This window comes from Sesamum indicum, linkage group LG3 (assembly GCF_000512975.1).
Source record: "Sesamum indicum cultivar Zhongzhi No. 13 linkage group LG3, S_indicum_v1.0, whole genome shotgun sequence".
NCBI classification, from domain to species: Eukaryota; Viridiplantae; Streptophyta; class Magnoliopsida; order Lamiales; family Pedaliaceae; genus Sesamum; species Sesamum indicum.
In genome coordinates this window covers 12,455,756-12,474,772 of record NC_026147.1, presented here as the reverse complement: position 1 = coordinate 12,474,772, position 19,017 = coordinate 12,455,756, and the positions used below count along the sequence as shown (strand labels likewise).

At 32.7% G+C, this 19,017-nt stretch overlaps 3 protein-coding genes across 4 annotated transcripts; 2 read left to right on the top strand and 1 right to left on the bottom strand.

The window, feature by feature from the left end:
• On the top strand, positions 2,740-4,429 carry LOC105158493 (bidirectional sugar transporter SWEET9-like). The gene is made up of 6 exons (XM_020692895.1): positions 2,740-2,861; positions 3,085-3,121; positions 3,206-3,416; positions 3,518-3,679; positions 3,806-3,925; positions 4,000-4,429. The coding sequence occupies exons 1-6, from the start codon at positions 2,816-2,818 to the stop codon at positions 4,279-4,281; spliced, it is 858 nt and encodes a 285-aa protein (XP_020548554.1). The 5' UTR covers positions 2,740-2,815; the 3' UTR covers positions 4,282-4,429.
• On the top strand, positions 10,350-12,067 carry LOC105158160 (pentatricopeptide repeat-containing protein At1g55890, mitochondrial-like). Of its 2 annotated transcripts, XR_002286695.1 has the most exons (2): positions 10,350-11,711; positions 11,855-12,067. XR_002286695.1 is itself a non-coding variant. In XM_020692280.1 (1 exon), the coding sequence occupies exon 1, from the start codon at positions 10,478-10,480 to the stop codon at positions 11,615-11,617; it is 1,140 nt and encodes a 379-aa protein (XP_020547939.1). In that variant the 5' UTR covers positions 10,350-10,477; the 3' UTR covers positions 11,618-11,856. The 2 variants fall into 2 exon arrangements, 1 of the variants encoding a protein (XP_020547939.1); XM_020692280.1 differs by having other exon boundaries at positions 10,350-11,856.
• Positions 14,651-16,355, bottom strand: LOC105158492 (bidirectional sugar transporter SWEET9-like). The gene is made up of 6 exons (XM_020692888.1): positions 16,234-16,355; positions 15,974-16,010; positions 15,679-15,889; positions 15,416-15,577; positions 15,170-15,289; positions 14,651-15,095 (listed from the first exon to the last, which is right to left on the bottom strand). The coding sequence occupies exons 1-6, from the start codon at positions 16,277-16,279 to the stop codon at positions 14,814-14,816; spliced, it is 858 nt and encodes a 285-aa protein (XP_020548547.1). The 5' UTR covers positions 16,280-16,355; the 3' UTR covers positions 14,651-14,813.

Sequence of the window (19,017 nt, the reverse complement as noted above, 5' to 3'; positions counted from 1 at the left end):
ATTAGGTGACTAATTTGTCTTTAAAGTCCATAATGTTTAAGCCCAGTAGAAGTGAGTAGGAAATGGCAATGGGCACCACAAAAAAAACCGGCTCATTGCCAAAGATTTTTGGCCAAGGACATTTTTGCTACGGACATTGAATTTGCCACGGCTTTGCAACAAAATTTTAATTTTTTGAGTTTTCATGGAAAATTTCATGGCGAAACAATTACAAATATTTGCAACTGCATTTCCGTTCAAAATTTCGTTGCAAAATTCAGTCAACTTTAAGGTGGTTCACTTTTTTTGCAAGTCGTTGCAAAAGTCGAGGCAAAACTTTGGCCCCGAAGATTTCCATTGCTTATTTGCAATGGATTTTGCAACATCTCGATTTCACAACAACATTTGCAATAAATATTCAAAGTATTTTTGTTGCAAAAGAAAAAAAAAATAAGCCATTGCAATTTAACAAAAGTTTTTGCAATGGCTTAGCAACAATCTTCAAGTTGTATAATTTTGGAAATTATATAGCAACGATTTTTGCCACGACCAACTTGGCATGCTTTCAGTTGCAAATTTAAAGAGACTAGTTTGCAGCGGATTTTGCAACGCACTTAATTCCATAGCAATGTTGCCCACAATTTTGCAACAACTTTAGCATTAAACAGTTACGTCGTTGCAAAATGAAAGGTGCTTTCACCACGAATTTTGCAACGAATTTGAAGTTTGTAAATTCGTGGCTAAATTTGCTGCAATGTGTTAATAAAAGAACATTTTCATCCCACTTCATTCTTTTTTCTTTTTCTATTTGTTCTTCACCTATTCTAACTACTCATTTCCCTTTACTATACTGAAAATTTAATTTTCAATGTGTTATTAAACTGATCATTTTTGCGCCAATAAAATTGGGCACAGGTCTAGAGGTTTAGCTTGCTTATATTAAATCGTAAGACTATAGAAATTGCCCAATATGTTCATTTTTCTTTTTGGCACACATTTATTGGTAATATGTTCTACACAAGATTGGATTAGTGCTGAATCGGATAACATATTGAGAGTAGATTCCCTTTAAATAATTGAATTATCCAACTATTTCCTGAATCTATTGCATGGATAGATAAAGTGAAATGACCAAGATACCCTTATCATGAAGAAAAAAAAAATAATATCCCCAATTAAGAAAAGCATCTTTTCTTTAGGATTATTTATCAGTATTCATCATCACTTTTTTCACCAAAATTATATCATATCGCTAAGCTTTACAAATTTTTGCACTATAAATTGTCCCATGAATTCTATGTATATAAATAGGTAGCTTAATTGGCCACTCATCATCACTACCCATTGAGGGGGTTTACTTAGAATTCTCACTTTAATTTCATAATTTTAAAAAAGTAACTCTTTTGGTTCTATTATATCTTATGGTTAAATATTTAATGAAATAGGACACGTGGCCACTAAGTTCATAGAACAAAAAAGTACTAAATTTTAAAATTAGGGACTAAAAATAATATTTCGTAACCAATTAGACCAAAAGACTAAAGGCCCGCCTAACTGCCACGTGCATATTTTTCGTTAGAATATCTAACGAAAAAGTATCATGAGACCAAAGTGATACTTTTAAATTTTTTTTTTTGAAAGAGATACTTTTAAAAATTATGAGACCCAACACAAAAATCTCATAGCAAATAGAATAAAAAATAAAGACCTTAAAATACAGAATAAAAAGTGTTGTTTCCCCATAAACAATATATATAATAATATCGTCATATCATCACATACTGTCACCTTATTCACACTCCATAGCTAACAAGTATAACTTTTTCTCAACAAATACAAAAACAAGAAGGCTTAATTGCATTTGTTTCTTTGCATATAATTTATTATATGCATATAGAAATGTCGTGCAATAATTTATTTTTATGTAATTTGGCCTTTTTTTGTGCACTTAAGAGCTTATGTGACACAGGAGATATAGAAAATATATCCAAACAGTAAAAAAATTCCAAAAAAAAGTGTTTTCTCTCTCTCTCTCTCTCTTTCTCTCTTTTTCTCATGTCATTTTTTAGTGGCAAGGGTGGTCATAAAAGAATAAAAAAATATCCAGTCAATGAAAGCCCAAAATAAAAAAGTCTTAGTTTTGTCTACCTTAACAATTTTCAGTTAATTTTAAAATTTATGATTATAAAAAAATAATTAATTAGAAGTTAATAATTATCACCCTTATATTTAGAGTCCTTATTTTACTACTCTTTATATGCAGAATAGTAAATATAATTAACCAAATAAAAAAACCGAAATATGGAGGGGAGATGATAATGATCATTTTCAATAATTATGAAATAAAAGTGATGGAAATATAAATGACATAAAGCACCAAGAATAGATAAACCATTTCTTGAATATTTTTGAGCTACAGCAGCACTTAATCTCAAAATCAGGAGCAAAACGACGTCCCCAGTGCATAGTTGACGCCGAGTGGCGCATTATTATTGGCAATCTGTTCCACACAAGGTTGGATTAATGCTGAATCGGATAACATATTGAGAGTAGATTCCCTTTCAATAATTGAATCCTCCAGAAACCGTTGCATGTGAAATGACTAATATACCCCTCCTGCATGCAGAAAAAATATAATATCCCCAAGAAAGAAAAAGTTGCTTTAATTGATTTCTTTAGTCTAATTGATGATCACTTCTTTTGATTGAAATTATTATATGGCTAAGATTTACGCTTTTGCACCAAAGCTCCCATGAATTGTATGTGTATAAATAGGTAGTGATGAGAGTGTGAGGCCATGCATTGATATCCATAAACATTTGCGAGGTAGAGAAAGATGGCAGGTTTCTCTGGGCACTGGGCTTTTGCGTTCGGACTACTTGGTACAGAAACTCAATTGCTATTCTTTTACTTTCTAGTTTCTATTATTGTACTGGATCGAGTTTGAACAACTGCATGCATGCATGTTTCTTACCACTAGAGGATATATATAGGTTACATGCATACAAGATGGAGCTGGTGTTGTGTGCATGGGTGTACTCATCAATCATAAATAACATCATTCATCAACCATAATTAATCTACAACGTATGATTAATGTTGCAGGTAACATTGTCTCGTTCATGGTGTTTCTTTCTCCAATGTAAGCTAATTTCCTTCACGTTCACTCCATCAGTAATTAATTTGAATCTGGGATGATGGATGTTATTGTACAATGCCACTGCAGACCCACTTTCTATCAAATCTACAAGAAGAAGACAAGTGAAGGATTTCAGTCAGTTCCATATGTGGTTGCTCTCTTCAGTGCGATGCTGTGGATATATTATGCATTTCTCAAGTCCAATACCACTCTTATCATTACCATCAATTCAGTCGGTTGTTTCATCCAGACTATTTACATCTGCTTCTATCTTTTCTACGCACCAAAGAAACAAAGGGTATGTATAAAAACGAAATATCGAAAAAATTAAAGAATAATTGAAAAATATCCAATTATTTTTTGATAGATTGAGGTATCGAATTTCAATTGTAATTGCAGGTACAAACTCTTAAGCTACTGTTTCTGCTTATAGTTTGTGGGTTCGGATTCATCCTAGTTTCCACACATTTCCTAGTTAAAGCTTCACTACAAGCAAATGTAGTAGGATGGATATGTCTGGTATTTTCCTTGTGTGTCTTCATTGCCCCATTATGCATTGTGGTAAGCATATGTTTATGTAATAAAATTAAACTACAGATACTACGTACGATATATTTATCTCAGCTGATTACATGAATAAATACATACTCATCATCACTTGCACTGTTTTTTCTTAATTCAAAACAGAGAAAAGTGATACGAACGAAGAGTGTGGAGTATATGCCCTTTCTTCTATCACTATTCCTTACTCTTAGCGCCGTCATGTGGTTTTTCTACGGCTTCCTAATCAAAGATTATAACATCGCCGTACGTACAAATATTAATTCAAACATTACACATTTTTTGGATGAATTTATATTTGACGTTTTGTATACGTACAGATTCCGAATGTGTTGGGTTTCAGCTTCGGCGTGCTTCAGATGGCGCTCTACGTGAAGTACAAAAACGCAGCCAAAATGAGCCAACAAAAGCTTCCATCTCATAATATACCCAATCACATCATAGTTTTGGAGGACGGAAAGATTTCAGAACTAACGGCCGAGCAAATCATGGACGACATTGTCAAAATCAGTGCACTGTCGCGTTCCGACAAAGTTGCAGCAACTTCCCAGATGAACAGCGGTGGAGCTGCAGAGAATTCTGCTGTGAAATCTCAAGTTTGATCCATCACCATCATCTTAATTGTTAATTACATGCTATGTGATATGTAATTAATAATATTAATACCTGCCCATTTTATCTGTTTTTGAGTGCTGCTGTGGGGGACCCTTTTCATTTATGTATATCGATCGTGTACGTAATTAATTAATTAATCAATCAATGGCTGCAATGATGATGATAAGCTCATCAAATCTTTTGTTTTTCTACTATATATATATAAGCTTTAGCTATTTACATATCTTTAAACACTTTAATAATCTATTTGTCATATTTAATGACGTGGACAATTTAATTACACTTTTCTCTAAATAATATCATTAAATCGGTTTCAATCTCCAAATTTTAGTCTCCAAAAAAAGATTGATTTCTTCCATTAAGTGTAGGTTAAATTGGATGAAAGAAATTCGCTGAGGGGAACATGATCGTGTTGAAGAACATACCCTAAGCTTCTCGAACTCGGGTTGTAATCTTTTTTTTTTTTAATCTCCATTGTTAATACCAACTATAAATACATATTAGTGCACTCATAAATTATGAAACTAAGAGGGTGTTTAGGTGAGTTTGTAATTAAGTACTTTGAAACATTTTATAAGAGGTTTAAGTGCATTTAAGATACTACAAAGTGTTTAGTAAATTTTTTAGAAAATATTTTATAAGGTCTAAATATAACATATTATCAACTTATAAGCTCTTCAAAAAAATAAAAAGTAAAGAGTTGCTCTTTTATGAGTTAGTTGAAAGCGTTTTAACTTACACGTTTTTAATTAAACCGTTGGCTTGTTACAGTTAAATTAGTTGTCTAAGCTTAGTTGGTAAATTAGTTAAAGGTCAACTGTAATTCGTTGTTAGGACTTAGTCTGAGATTTATATAAACTTTGTTTTGCAGAGCATTGTAATCATCGAAGAACCCATTTTTCTACTTTTCAATACACTCTTGCGAATGGCGTCTTCACAGCAATCTTTGTTGTCTAACTCCTCTTCTCAGCACTTTTCCAGAAACAACTCATACCTTTTTTTTTTCTTGCCGAAAATTTCACGACTTTTTATTCCTCAAAGAGAAAATAAATTAATAATGTTTATAATTTAAAAATTAGAGCTTTAAACCGACATGCCTCTAGCATAGGGTGTATTGAGAGCAATGCTCAACAAATGGATGAATATATCTATATAATTCTCGTCCTATAGCTTAGAGAGTGATAATTTTTGTTCTACATACACGAATTGATTTTTCGCAATTTAATTTTATAATTTTTAAAAATTGAGTATTTTGGCCTCTTCCGCTAAAAGACGCATGTGCTGCCCACATAACCTTTAAAGTTGGGGTTTTACAGCCAAATGTGACCAAAATTATCGGATTTTTCAAAATTACAGGACTAAATTATGTAAATTAATTTGTGTAGGACCAAATTTCCACCTTCCAAATTACAAGATGAAAATTGCAATTTTTTTTTTTTTTAATAACACTGAAGTTTTGAAAAAATTAAATTATTTCCATGTCTCAAATGGAACTTTATTTTGAGACGTTAGACAAAATATATATGTCATAAATTTGTGCAGCTAGCTAGATATATACATGCAGAAGAAGAGGAGTAGCATGATAAAGAAAAGCCCGTCAACTAAGCCAAGATGACTGCCTGAAAGCCGCGCACAAGGGCTCTCAAAACTCTTATACGTCCTCAAAACAGAGGCGTGCAGGCAAGTCATTCTTGGCTAGTTAACGAGGGCTTTTCTCTTCATGTTAGCCCTCCCCCTCTCTTCTCTTCCATGGTGATGAGTTTCTTGGGGGTTTTTTCTCTCTATTTATAGACACGCTGAGAATCGCATTTTCCTTTGGAGTGGTTGAAATCCATGCATGCAGAATGTATTCTGTCAACTAGTGATATGGATATATGGAATCTCAACCTTCAATCTTCATTCATGACCTTCGCCTCTATTCATCTACCTAAAAAGTTTTAAGAGTTACACATTCCATGGATTTGCATTTGAGGGAATATTAGAAAAGAAAAGTCTGGATATCACCTCCTTCAGACAGACTAGCCTATTTGCAATTCCTCGACCTTGTCCAAATTTAGTAATGGCAATAGAGCGGGTCTAGTACGGGTAAGGCCCAACTCGAGATCCGTCCCGCCTTCACTCATTTAATACCTTAATATAGTTTTATTAAGTAATATCATTTAATAAATGAATTAAAATAATATAGTTTTCATCATGTAAATACTAATATTTTATTTTTAATAAATAATATCTGTTCAGATTTAAATATTTTAATATAAGTTTCAATCTGAAATGAATTGTATAAGACAAAGAATACGTTCATCTAAATTATTAATTTTCTCATCAAATAATAACATTTTACGATTTACAATTAATTATATAATACGAAGAATACATTCAACTAATATTTTATTTTTTAATAAATAATATCACTTTAGATTGAAATACCTTAATATAAGTTTTAATTTAAAATGAATTGTATAAAACAAAGAATACGTTCATCAATTAATTTAAATTATTAATTTTCTTATCAACTAATTTTTTATTTTTTGTATTCTTATATAGAGTTGGATACATACAAAAATTATTTAGAATTTATATATAATACTATAAATTTTAGAATTTATATATAATACTATAATTTATTATTAATAACGTATTATATATTAATAATAAAAAATGCTAAATTTATTACTCCGTGTCCGAGGCGGGTTTGGGACAAGACACGTACCCCGCCCCAAACTCGGAAAATTTCATATTTGGGACAGGACCGGATCGGTGCCCCGATTTTCCGAGGCCAAATTGCCATTCCTATCCAAATTTGATATTGTAACTAATAATTAAAAATAATAATAAAATTTTAAATTTTGGAAGTTGTTAAATAGAAAGATATGCATGTTGATAGATTGGATGGAAGAGAGTAGGAGTACACATCATTATTTGGAACAGTATAAAATAGGCGTTAAGAAATAACTATTGAAATTGTATCAACATTTCCGACAGAGTAAAATCCATCACAATTTCCATGGATTTGGCAATGGGATATGGAAACTTACTACAACAAATGATGATTTAGTGTTTGTCTAGAAATCAGCCTCAAACTTTGCAATACTTTATTTAGTTTGGAACGACATCTGCAAAGTTTGCAATGAAAAGTCATGGCTTGAAATATTGTTGGTGATATATTAATGTTGCAATCGAGTTCACTGACATCTTTTTTTAATCTATATCGATTTTTCAGCAAAAAATTATGATAATAAATTGTAGAAGACATAATTCTTTATGTTGCTTTTACTTGACTTCAACTTATAGAAATATGGGAAGGATATGATTCAATTTTTGTGAGAGAAGAGAGAATTCGCTATGTTTTTTTTTTTTTTTAATTTTCTTCAAGATTTATTTTTTCCCTTCAGAATGTAGTTATATTTTTCCCCAAAAATGGTCTCAAGCTGGAATTTGTTTTCCAGCCAAAACTACTGAACCATCACGTGTTAGACACATATGCTATATTGTTAAACTATAGACAAAAAAGTAGATAAGGACTAAAAATATTAATTTTTGTAAATTATAGGATTAAAAGTACTAATTATGTAATAAATGTGATAAAAAATAAAATAAATCTAACTTATCGGACCAAACATATTATTAATTAGCCCCAAAGATGGGGATTCATGTAAATCTTATGAAGGAAAGTCATTCAACCCCTTACGAAGCTCATGAAAATTTTCCAACACGATTAAAAGATGATATGATTGGAAAAATAACTCTACCGTAATTTCAATTTATCTATTTGGATTTTAGTTTATATAATATAAATTTATCACTACAATCTCGGGCTAAGCCCACTTACTTTCTTTTATTTTTCAACACTTCTCCATATATAATTTTTTTTTGTCATATTTCAAGTAATTTTGACCAAAATATGTTATATATAAAACAAAAAAATATTATATTTTAGTCCCATAAAATAGAAGGTTTAACAGTTTTAGTCCTTTGCTTTGCGAAATCTCATAATAGTTCCAAAATTAGAAAAACTGGACGCATTTAGTCCTCAATGGTCCCAAATTGAGAAAATTTGATACATTTATCCTCTGTTTTATGAGATTTATGAGACTAAATGTGTCGAGATTTTACAATTTTGGGACCACTTTGAAAATCTCATAAAACAAAGGACCAAAAGTATTGAACCCATTATCCTATAGGACTAAATGTGTAATTTTGCTGTAAAAACACGAAAAATTCTTGTCCAAATCAGATTTTGCCGAACCAAATCAATCACAGAGCATGTGTATCACACTTGCTATGTGCGCGTGATTGCTCATTTTTCTTGACTTCACCAATCACACGACAAATATATTGTACGTGCCATATAATTGATTCAAATTTGATCAAGTCGGATCCGAGCAAGAATTTTCCTTAAAACACATTGTGATGTGTTGTTTTTTGATCAGCATGGTGAAGGGGAAGATGATAGCTAACATTGAAAGAAAAGCCTGTCAATTTAGCCAAAATGACTGCCTGGAAAACCATCCACACAAGGGATCTCCACATATTTCTCCTCGGGGAGAAATGATTGCAGCAGGCAAGTCATTCTTGGCTAATAAACAAGGACTTTTCTCTTCATGTCAGCCCTCTCTTCCTAGTTCATATACAGTGATGAATTTTGGTATGGGTTTTTCACTCACTATTTATAGCCAAAAAGTTCTTATGATTCTCATTTTCTTTCAAATGACAAATTGACTTATCACAACATTACATTCTTCGCTTCTCTCTCAATCCAACTTGTGCTTGAGATTTTCGAAGAACATATTCCTTCAAGATCGGATGTGTGGAGAAGGGAATGTCAACGTTGTGATCAATATTGAATTTTTGAATTATGGGCACATATTGCTCTTGTACATGCATATCCAACTAGAGATAGTTAAAGGGTCGGGTAAAATTTATTATTTTAATCACCGATATTTGATTTTGATTTTAAAATAATTTTTACGATCATTTCAGTTCACTTCAAATTAGTCTCTCTAATAGCTGATGTTTTCATATTATTCTTATGATAATTTTTTTCTTTTTTACATAAAAAATCGTTTTAGTTAGTCCCGTTTTATTTTCAAATTGTAATTTGGTCCCTTCCTCATAAAATTTAAAAAATATAACTGTTTTAATTGGAAAAATTTATCTTTTGATAATTATTTATATAATAGCTTCATCAATAACTATAAACACTATTAATTAATTTGTGGCACGCCTTATGTGTGTGCAAATTTTATAATACTATTTAAAATAAAATATTTATTATTGATAAGATATATACAAAATATTCAGTTAATATTAAATTTACAAAAAATGATGACAAAAAAGATGCATGAAAATTGAAAAAAGAGAAAGAAACAAGTACCGAAAGACGGGACCATTAGATGTCCAAATTCAACGAGTTGGTCATATAAATTTCAAGACCCACTGAATGGGTTTGGAGGTAATTTTTGCATTCAATAGGTTTTCAAATTTGAAGTGTGATAAATAATATCAAAACTGATCGTTGAGCAAAATTCAAAAAACTAATTATTGTGTGGGACACCAAGTAGAGTTGAGAGCTTAGTGCTATGTGGGACAAAGTTTTACACGAGTAGAAGCTGCCTCTTGATTTGAGGGACAAAGATGCGCATGAGTCACCTCTTGAACCTATAGGGATTCGAGTTCATGCGTTGTCACGTCTCGAAGAGGACATAATCGGTAAGATAAAGTACTATGTAAATGATTAAAGTAAAACTTCCTAAAACTTTGATAATATTCACAATGCTTCAGCCTCTATTCCCCAATTTGGTTCGACGGTCGCATAATAGACTATGAAATAATTGACTTTAAGAAAATAATGTCACAGCACCTTGGCTCTACGGCCTAGTCTGAACCATCGGTTACATAATCAATTATGAGATAAGTGATTTCAAGAAAGTAATTGTGGTGTTTCAATTCACAATTTCATAATTGATTATATAACTACAAATTATAGTAAAATTCCAAAATCAATCTCATTCTTTTATCAAAAATTAAAAATTAATTTATACAAAATTAAAAATACCACCTCGAATAACAGGATTAAAATTGTAATTTTCCAATATCAAGTAATCGCCCATCTTGGGGCCGAATGGATACTTCAACCGAGGACTTGGCAAGTAATGGCAGATTAGGCCCTAGCACAGGTCCACTATGAACAAAGTGTCGTCTTCTCTGTGCCGCCGTCTCCGTACTCTTTTCCTACAGAAGCCCACCTCCGCCACGGCCGTTGAAACCTCCACCGGAGAGGAAAGGATCCAAAAACTTGTCAACCAATTCAAGAAAAAATCAAATTTCAGCCACTTCCGAGGCCAACGCTTAGTATACAAGACCACTGTCCGCCGCCTCGCCAAAGGTGGCCACTTCTCTTATATTCATGAGATTCTCGATCACCAGAAGCTGTACCCAGATATAAAAGAAGAAAACTTCACTGCCCGCCTCATCTGCCTTTATGGTCAAGCCAAAATGCTCGATCATGCCCTCCAGTTGTTCGATCAAATGCCTCAGTTAAATTGTCCGCGTACTGTCCTTTCTTTTAATGCCCTTATGGCTGCCTGCTTCCCCTCCAAAAGCTTCAGTAAAGTTGTTGAGCTGTTCCAAGAATTACCTGGTAAACTATCAGTAAAGCCCAATATAATCTCTTATACTTCGGTAATTAGAGCTTTTTGCGAAATGGGGTCGTTGGATGCGGCCATGTCCATGTTGGATGATATGGAGAAAAATGATGTAGAACCCAATGCGGTTACATTTAACACTCTCTTGGGTGCGTTCTATGGCAGCGGTAGATTTTCGGAGGCGGAAAATTTATGGAGTTTGATGGAAGAGAAGAGGGTCATTCCTGATTTGAGGTGTTATAACTCAAGGCTGCATGGCATGGTGAAAGAAAAATGCTTTTCCGAAGCCATGGATGTGTTCAAGGAGTTGGAGGAAAAGGGGCTGAAACCCAACAACTACACTTACAATATAGTTATCAAAGGGTTTGTGAATGAAGGGAATTTGGACGAGGTAAAGAAATGGTATACAGCAATGGTTGAAAGCGAATCTGGTCCGGATTTTGTCACATTTATGACACTTATTCCCTTTGCTTGTGATAATAATGATATTGATTTTGCATATGAGTTGTGCAAGAAGTCTGCTTGCCTAAAGAATAAGGTTTCTGGTTGGATTATCCAGAAAGTGGTCAATGAGCTAATTGAGCAATCAAAAGTTGACAAGGCAAAGGAACTCTTGAAGTTGGGTAGATCAAAGAGTGGATTAGTACTTGATAAGCAATCGCTATCAGCAGGTGTTTAGCATTACCACGAGCTCCTCTTATGCAATCTTTTTTGTACTGTGGTCCTTGACATGATTGCTTTTTGTGATTCAACCTCAAGGCAATTATTGGCTGGTAAGAAATTTCTGCTAGTACTGAAAGGATGCTCAATAAAGTAGCCAAATTATTAGAATATGTCGCTTCTTTTTATTCTGAAATCAATTGTGTAATTATCAGTTGTGGCATGTTTCCATTTGGTAAGCTATTGGTTTTTGCAGCCTCTTGAAGCTTGACAAAGCATTTTGGAGTTCCCATGGAGCGCAGACTGAGATTTTGAATTGAGTTTCGTGAGTTAAAACTTTTACATTTAGTAATTCGTTAATGCAATGCTTTCTTGAATCCTCGCTGCATATAACAGTTTCGCTTTTTGTAACTCTTTGAGGTGGAATTTCATCATATGAATATGCCAATGATTGATTGTTAATATATTATCTAGAATACTTGAATGTGTGCATGTTTAGATTCATAACTATTGATCCATATTCAATATGAAACGTGACGTATTAGAATAAAGATATTTATAATAAAATAACAAAAGAAAAAGTTATGATTGATAATGGCACATCTCATGAAAAAGACTCAATTATGGAGAAATTTGATTGGAGTTGTTTGCATCATAAAGCCTGGTAAATAGTGAAACAATATCTACCACAACTGTGTGGGACCTTAAGGTGGTCTGATGAATGAGGTTAGATTGCTGTTCGAAGATTCAAATAGTTAATGCTTGTGCTGGCTTGTAAATATAAAATATTGGTAATAAACAGACAATAATGCATAAGAGAAATGCTTTGCCTTATATATGTTTGTGTCTGCATAATGGTAGTTTCTTTCCACTGTCCTCTTGCTGCAGATATGCCTGTATAATGTATGTAAAACTTAATTTAGCATTAAAACTATCGATAACTGCACTAAAACTAGGACTGCAGCTGATGTTTTAGTTACAAATTTGATACGTTGTCTGTAATCCAGTTAAGTGGAACGGAAACACAATCGAGAAAGAATGTTTTTTGCATGAAAATTAAGCCTCATTATAATGTAATAATACTATTATTATCTTTTTTCTTCCTTAATCATTTGTTATGGGATTTGCATTGCCTGCACGAACAGTTGAAACTGATCAGGACCCATTTAAAACTATCCCAGTGTCATCCCACTTCCATGTTTCAACCTTTTCCATATGAATTTATAAAGACAAAGAAAAGCAAGAAAGAGACAGGTAGAGATAATGAAGAATGCAGTGACTTTTTCAGCATAGAGATTAGATCATACAGTGGCATTACAAACCACATTTGTTGATTTAATGAAATAGAAGACTCCAAAATGGTGGGGAAAAAGATGGACAACATGAACCTTTATAATGTTATCCCTTGATGTTTTACTTTGTTTAAGTTTATGAATCATGTGATTGTAGTAATTGCAGCAAGTGGATCATTACATAAACATGGCAGACACACAATTATTTGCTTAGGCCATTCGAGCAAATTTGTGGATTGAAATTTCTAGCTTTTCCCAGTAGAAGCGGGAAGTATGATAGAATCAAATCCAGTCATCCTAATGTTTGGATGATTTGGGGATATAATAACCAATCTTTAATTCTTTGCCCTTTTTAATTGACATATTGTAATATCAACCTAAGTGTGCCAGCTTGCAAGCATGCATATCGCCTAACATGTGTGCGCGTTTTGCTTTATAATTAAACCAAAGAAAAGTTGGCGGATCTTAGATTTTGTTATTTCAGAATTGGCTAGGTTCAACTGAGTACAAGTTCTAGAAATTAATATGATTATATTTTTATGTTGTCAGAGGTGTCAAATCAATATATTTTAAAATATATATATAAACAATATTTTAATATATTTTTGTTCCCGTAATTTAGGTTATTTGACACTCTTGTCTTTCAACATTTTAGTGTTGTAGTTTGATCCGACATTTTTGCAATTAATTTTTTTGATTTTAGTCTTTTTTTTTTTTGTTGGGAGTTCACCTTTTTTGTCGATGGAGTTGAACTACGACAAAAAAAAAGGACCTGAGTAGCGAAAACTAAATTAGTAAATATTACGTACAAGTATTATATATTTTTCAGATTAATTATCGTTTAATTAATATTTTCCATAATATTAATCTTTTAGGTGGCTTTGTGAGCAGTTCAATATACTCGTTGCTGAACTTTAAATTCGGTAGACTTTCGACATAATGTTATGAAAATATTAAATGATAGTTAATCTGAAAATCGTGGATAGTAGTATGCATTTCGCAATAACAATTTTTAATTTATCATACTAATTGTTTGAGTAAATTACAAGTTATTATTTAGTATGGATACGAGTACCATCTCTTATTTCAAAAATTATAAATTAATTCCTCTATCAACTGAAAAATAATTATATATTTCATAAACCATGAGATAAGAATTAGTATTTGACTCTTTTTAATTTTTAATTTTTTAACTATTAGTGATATGTGTCTAGTGACGACATTGCAATTATCACAGACCATTGCAAGCAACTTGTGTTGTTATCATACGCGCATGCATGCATGTGTATTCAACTCTGTTAAAAACAAAATAGCAGTAGCAATTAGTCATTGATCATGATCGTGATATTTGCGAGAGTGACTTAGCCATGATAAATATTCGTATCATAATAAATAATATTTTCTTGATAAAAAATTAATTTATGGTAAATAACTACAACACGGAGCCGAGGAGGCCCAGGTTGTGTTCTCCAACAAGTCCATATTCCCCTCGACTAGATTCTTTCATCCATTTAAACGTACACTTAATCAAAGAAAGCAATTCTATAACCGAAAAAAAAAAAAAAAGTTTCAGGACTAAAATTTGGGGATTGAAACCGATTTAATGATATTATTTAGAGAAAAGTGTAATTAAATTGTTCACATCATTAAATATGACAAATAGATTATTAAAGTGTTTAAAGATATGTAAATAGCTAAAGCTTATAGATATATATATAGTAGAAAAACAAAAGATTTGATGAGCTTATCATCATCCTTGCAGCCATTGATTGATTAATTAATTAATTAGGTACACGATCGATATACATAAATGAAAAGGGTCCCCCACAGCAGCACTCAAAAACAGATAAAATGGGCAGGTATTAATATTATTAATTACATATCACATAGCATGTAATTAACAATTAAGATGATGGTGATGGATCAAACTTGAGATTTCACAGCAGAATTCTCTGCAGCTCCACCGCTGTTCATCTGGGAAGTTGCTGCAACTTTGTCGGAACGCGACAGTGCACTGATTTTGACAATGTCGTCCATGATTTGCTCGGCCGTTAGTTCTGAAATCTTTCCGTCCTCCAAAACTATGATGTGATTGGGTATATTATGAGATGGGAGCTTTTGTTGGCTCATTTTGGCTGCGTTTTTGTACTTTACGTAGAGCGCCATCTGAAGCACGCCGAAGCTGAAACCCAACACATTCGGAATCTGTACGTATACAAAACGTCAAATGTAAATTCATCCAAAAAATGTGTAATGTTTGAATTAATATTTGTACGTACGGCGATGTTATAATCTTTGATTAGGAAGCCGTAGAAAAACCACATGACGGCGCTAAGAGTAAGGAATAGTGATAGAAGAAAGGGCATATACTCCACACTCTTCGTTCGTATCACTTTTCTCTGATTCAAATTAAGAAAAGACAGTGTAAGTGATGATGAGTATGTATTTATTCATGTAATCAGCTGAGATAAATATGTTGTACGTAGTATCTGTAGTTTAATTTTATTACATAAACATATGCTTACCACAATGCATAATGGGGCAATGAAGACACACAAGGAAAATACCAGACATATCCATCCTACTACATTTGCTTGTAGTGAAGCTTTAACTAGGAAATGTGTGGAAACTAGGATGAATCCGAACCCACAAACTATAAGCAGAAACAGTAGCTTAAGAGTTTGTACCTGCAATTACAATTGAAATTCGATACCTCAATCTATCAAAAAATAATTGGATATTTTTCAATTATTCTTTAATTTTTTCGATATTTCGTTTTTATACATACCCTTTGTTTCTTTGGTGCGTAGAAAAGATAGAAGCAGATGTAAATAGTCTGGATGAAACAACCGACTGAATTGATGGTAATGATAAGAGTGGTATTGGACTTGAGAAATGCATAATATATCCACAGCATCGCACTGAAGAGAGCAACCACATATGGAACTGACTGAAATCCTTCACTTGTCTTCTTCTTGTAGATTTGATAGAAAGTGGGTCTGCAGTGGCATTGTACAATAACATCCATCATCCCAGATTCAAATTAATTACTGATGGAGTGAACGTGAAGGAAATTAGCTTACATTGGAGAAAGAAACACCATGAACGAGACAATGTTACCTGCAACATTAATCATACGTTGTAGATTAATTATGGTTGATGAATGATGTTATTTATGATTGATGAGTACACCCATGCACACAACACCAGCTCCATCTTGTATGCATGTAACCTATATATATCCTCTAGTGGTAAGAAACATGCATGCATGCAGTTGTTCAAACTCGATCCAGTACAATAATAGAAACTAGAAAGTAAAAGAATAGCAATTGAGTTTCTGTACCAAGTAGTCCGAACGCAAAAGCCCAGTGCCCAGAGAAACCTGCCATCTTTCTCTACCTCGCAAATGTTTATGGATATCAATGCATGGCCTCACACTCTCATCACTACCTATTTATACACATACAATTCATGGGAGCTTTGGTGCAAAAGCGTAAATCTTAGCCATATAATAATTTCAATCAAAAGAAGTGATCATCAATTAGACTAAAGAAATCAATTAAAGCAACTTTTTCTTTCTTGGGGATATTATATTTTTTCTGCATGCAGGAGGGGTATATTAGTCATTTCACATGCAACGGTTTCTGGAGGATTCAATTATTGAAAGGGAATCTACTCTCAATATGTTATCCGATTCAGCATTAATCCAACCTTGTGTGGAACAGATTGCCAATAATAATGCGCCACTCGGCGTCAACTATGCACTGGGGACGTCGTTTTGCTCCTGATTTTAAGATTAAGTGCTGCTGTAGCTCAAAAATATTCAAGATATGGTTTATCTATTCTTGGTGCTTTATGTCATTTATATTTCCATCGCTTTTATTTCATAATTATTGAAAATGATCATTATCTCCATCTCCCTTCGATATTCCGATTTCTTGTTTTTGTGTTTTTTGAGAAACTTTTAAATTATACTTATTAGCTACGGAGCGTGCGTACGATAACAGCATAAAATAATATGACGATATTATTATTATATATATCTATAAATTATGCTATTAATTAGTATAATGATATTTGTAAATTCATTCTCAAATTGTTTTCTTTTTTTTTTTTTTTAGCCATCACCCTTTGGAAAGGCGCCGTCCTAAAATCGGTTTTTACCAATTTCATAAAAAAATTAAAATTTCAACAAATCAGGAATTCCATGCAAAATTGTTGCAACGGATATATTTTTGGGTAAATTACATTTTTGGTCCCTTAAGTGGACCTGTTTCCAAATTTGAACCTACACTCAGGTCAATTCACACATTGAGTCTCATATGTGGTTTTTTTTTTTTTTTCAATTTGAGGACCATTTGGGGATTTCCATCAAATTAATAATGACAATTGCTCTCTCCGTTAGTCAATACAATCAAAATAAAGATAAATTACATTTTTCGTCCCATAAGTGGACCTGTTTTCAATTTTAATTCCACACTGAGGTCAATTCGCACATTTACTTGTTGAATCAAAATTGAGACACAGGTGGAGGTACACGGCCATTGTTGATGCGGAGGAGTATCGATGGCGAGACAAAGTTATTGGTGGAAGGGTGTAGATGGGAGGGAGAGCCTTTGGGAGAAGGTAGTGACCGGTGGATATGAAAATTTGGTAGGAGGGACCCTTTACCATCAGGTGTGCATATCGACATGCCAAGACAATTAGAGAGCGGAAACAGGCTATTTCATGTGTATGGATTTGAGGTTGGCTACTGGCGTGGTACTTGATGGTCTGATGTGGCATAAGTTAGTGTCTCCACGAGTCCGAGTGCTCATTAGGGGTGCTCACGATGCGATTTCGATTATTTTAAATATATTTTTAAATTGAATTTTTATTGGTGGTTTATAAAATAATTTTTAAATTGTCATTTTTAAAATCAAGATTAAAGGTGCAGTTTTATGTGGTTTCAGAGAGTTTAGCAGTTTTGATAGTTATAATAAAAGTAAGATGTTGAAACTAATAAAAATAAAAAAATAAAGCAAGTGTTTGTATGTAGCAATTAAGAAAGACCAAACATCATGCACTATACACCACCAACATTCTCTTTAAGTAGATAAAAATATAAGAGCATATATAGTAATTAAATAAGGAAACACTTAATCCAACAAAGGCCAATGGTCGGTTATGGATATATTAAATATGTATTACTAAGAAAGCATATCAAATTTAATTGCATCCTTAATTAGTATTTGATAATTAGTACTATGTAATATTCTAAATCAGGCAATTAAAAATATCTAGGCAATAGGCATTGAGACCGAGTTTTTTCATCAAATGAGACTATTAATTGTGCAATGACCATTAACTGGTGTTTCTACAAATAAGACCAAAGTATTAACATTGCTAAAAGTTTGTGACAAATTTTTTAGCGAGATCTAAAATCGTATCAAATATTAATTAACTATGGTCAAAATATAAATTTTCACTTTAAGTTTATTTGACAATGATAAATAGTATTGATTTACCATGATTTCTATACAGTTCATTTATAACTTAAGGAAATTAAACTCTTCTTCTTCTTCTTCTTTTTCCCCTTTTGTAGTGAACTGTGCTTGTAGTTGAGAAATTTGAGCTATATTTTGTTAGGGGTGATCATTTCTGTTAATCGAATAGGATAAAAAATTCAATTAACGAAAATTTTGGTACGCCAAAATAGCATACCAACTACCAATCACGGATTTCTTAATGAATCCGTCGGAAAAATCTGTCTAAAACAGACATTATTTTTTTCAAATGCAAGTCCATGGAATGTGTAACTCTTAAAACTTTTTAGGTAGATCAGTAGAGGCGAAAGTTCTTGAATCAAGATTGAAGGCTGACATTCCATATATCCATATCACTAGTTGACAGAATATATTCTGCCAAAACCTGCATGCATGGCGTAAAGGGACAAAAGAATTGAGAAAAGTCGTGGATTAGGCAATTTCAACCATTCTAAAGGAAAATGCGATTCTCAGCGTGTCTATAAATAGAGAGAAAAAACCCCCAAGAAACTCATCACCATGTTATGTATTTTGGGAAGAGAAGAGAGGGGGAGGACTAACATGAAGAGAAAAGCCCTCGTTAACTAGCCAAGAATGACTTG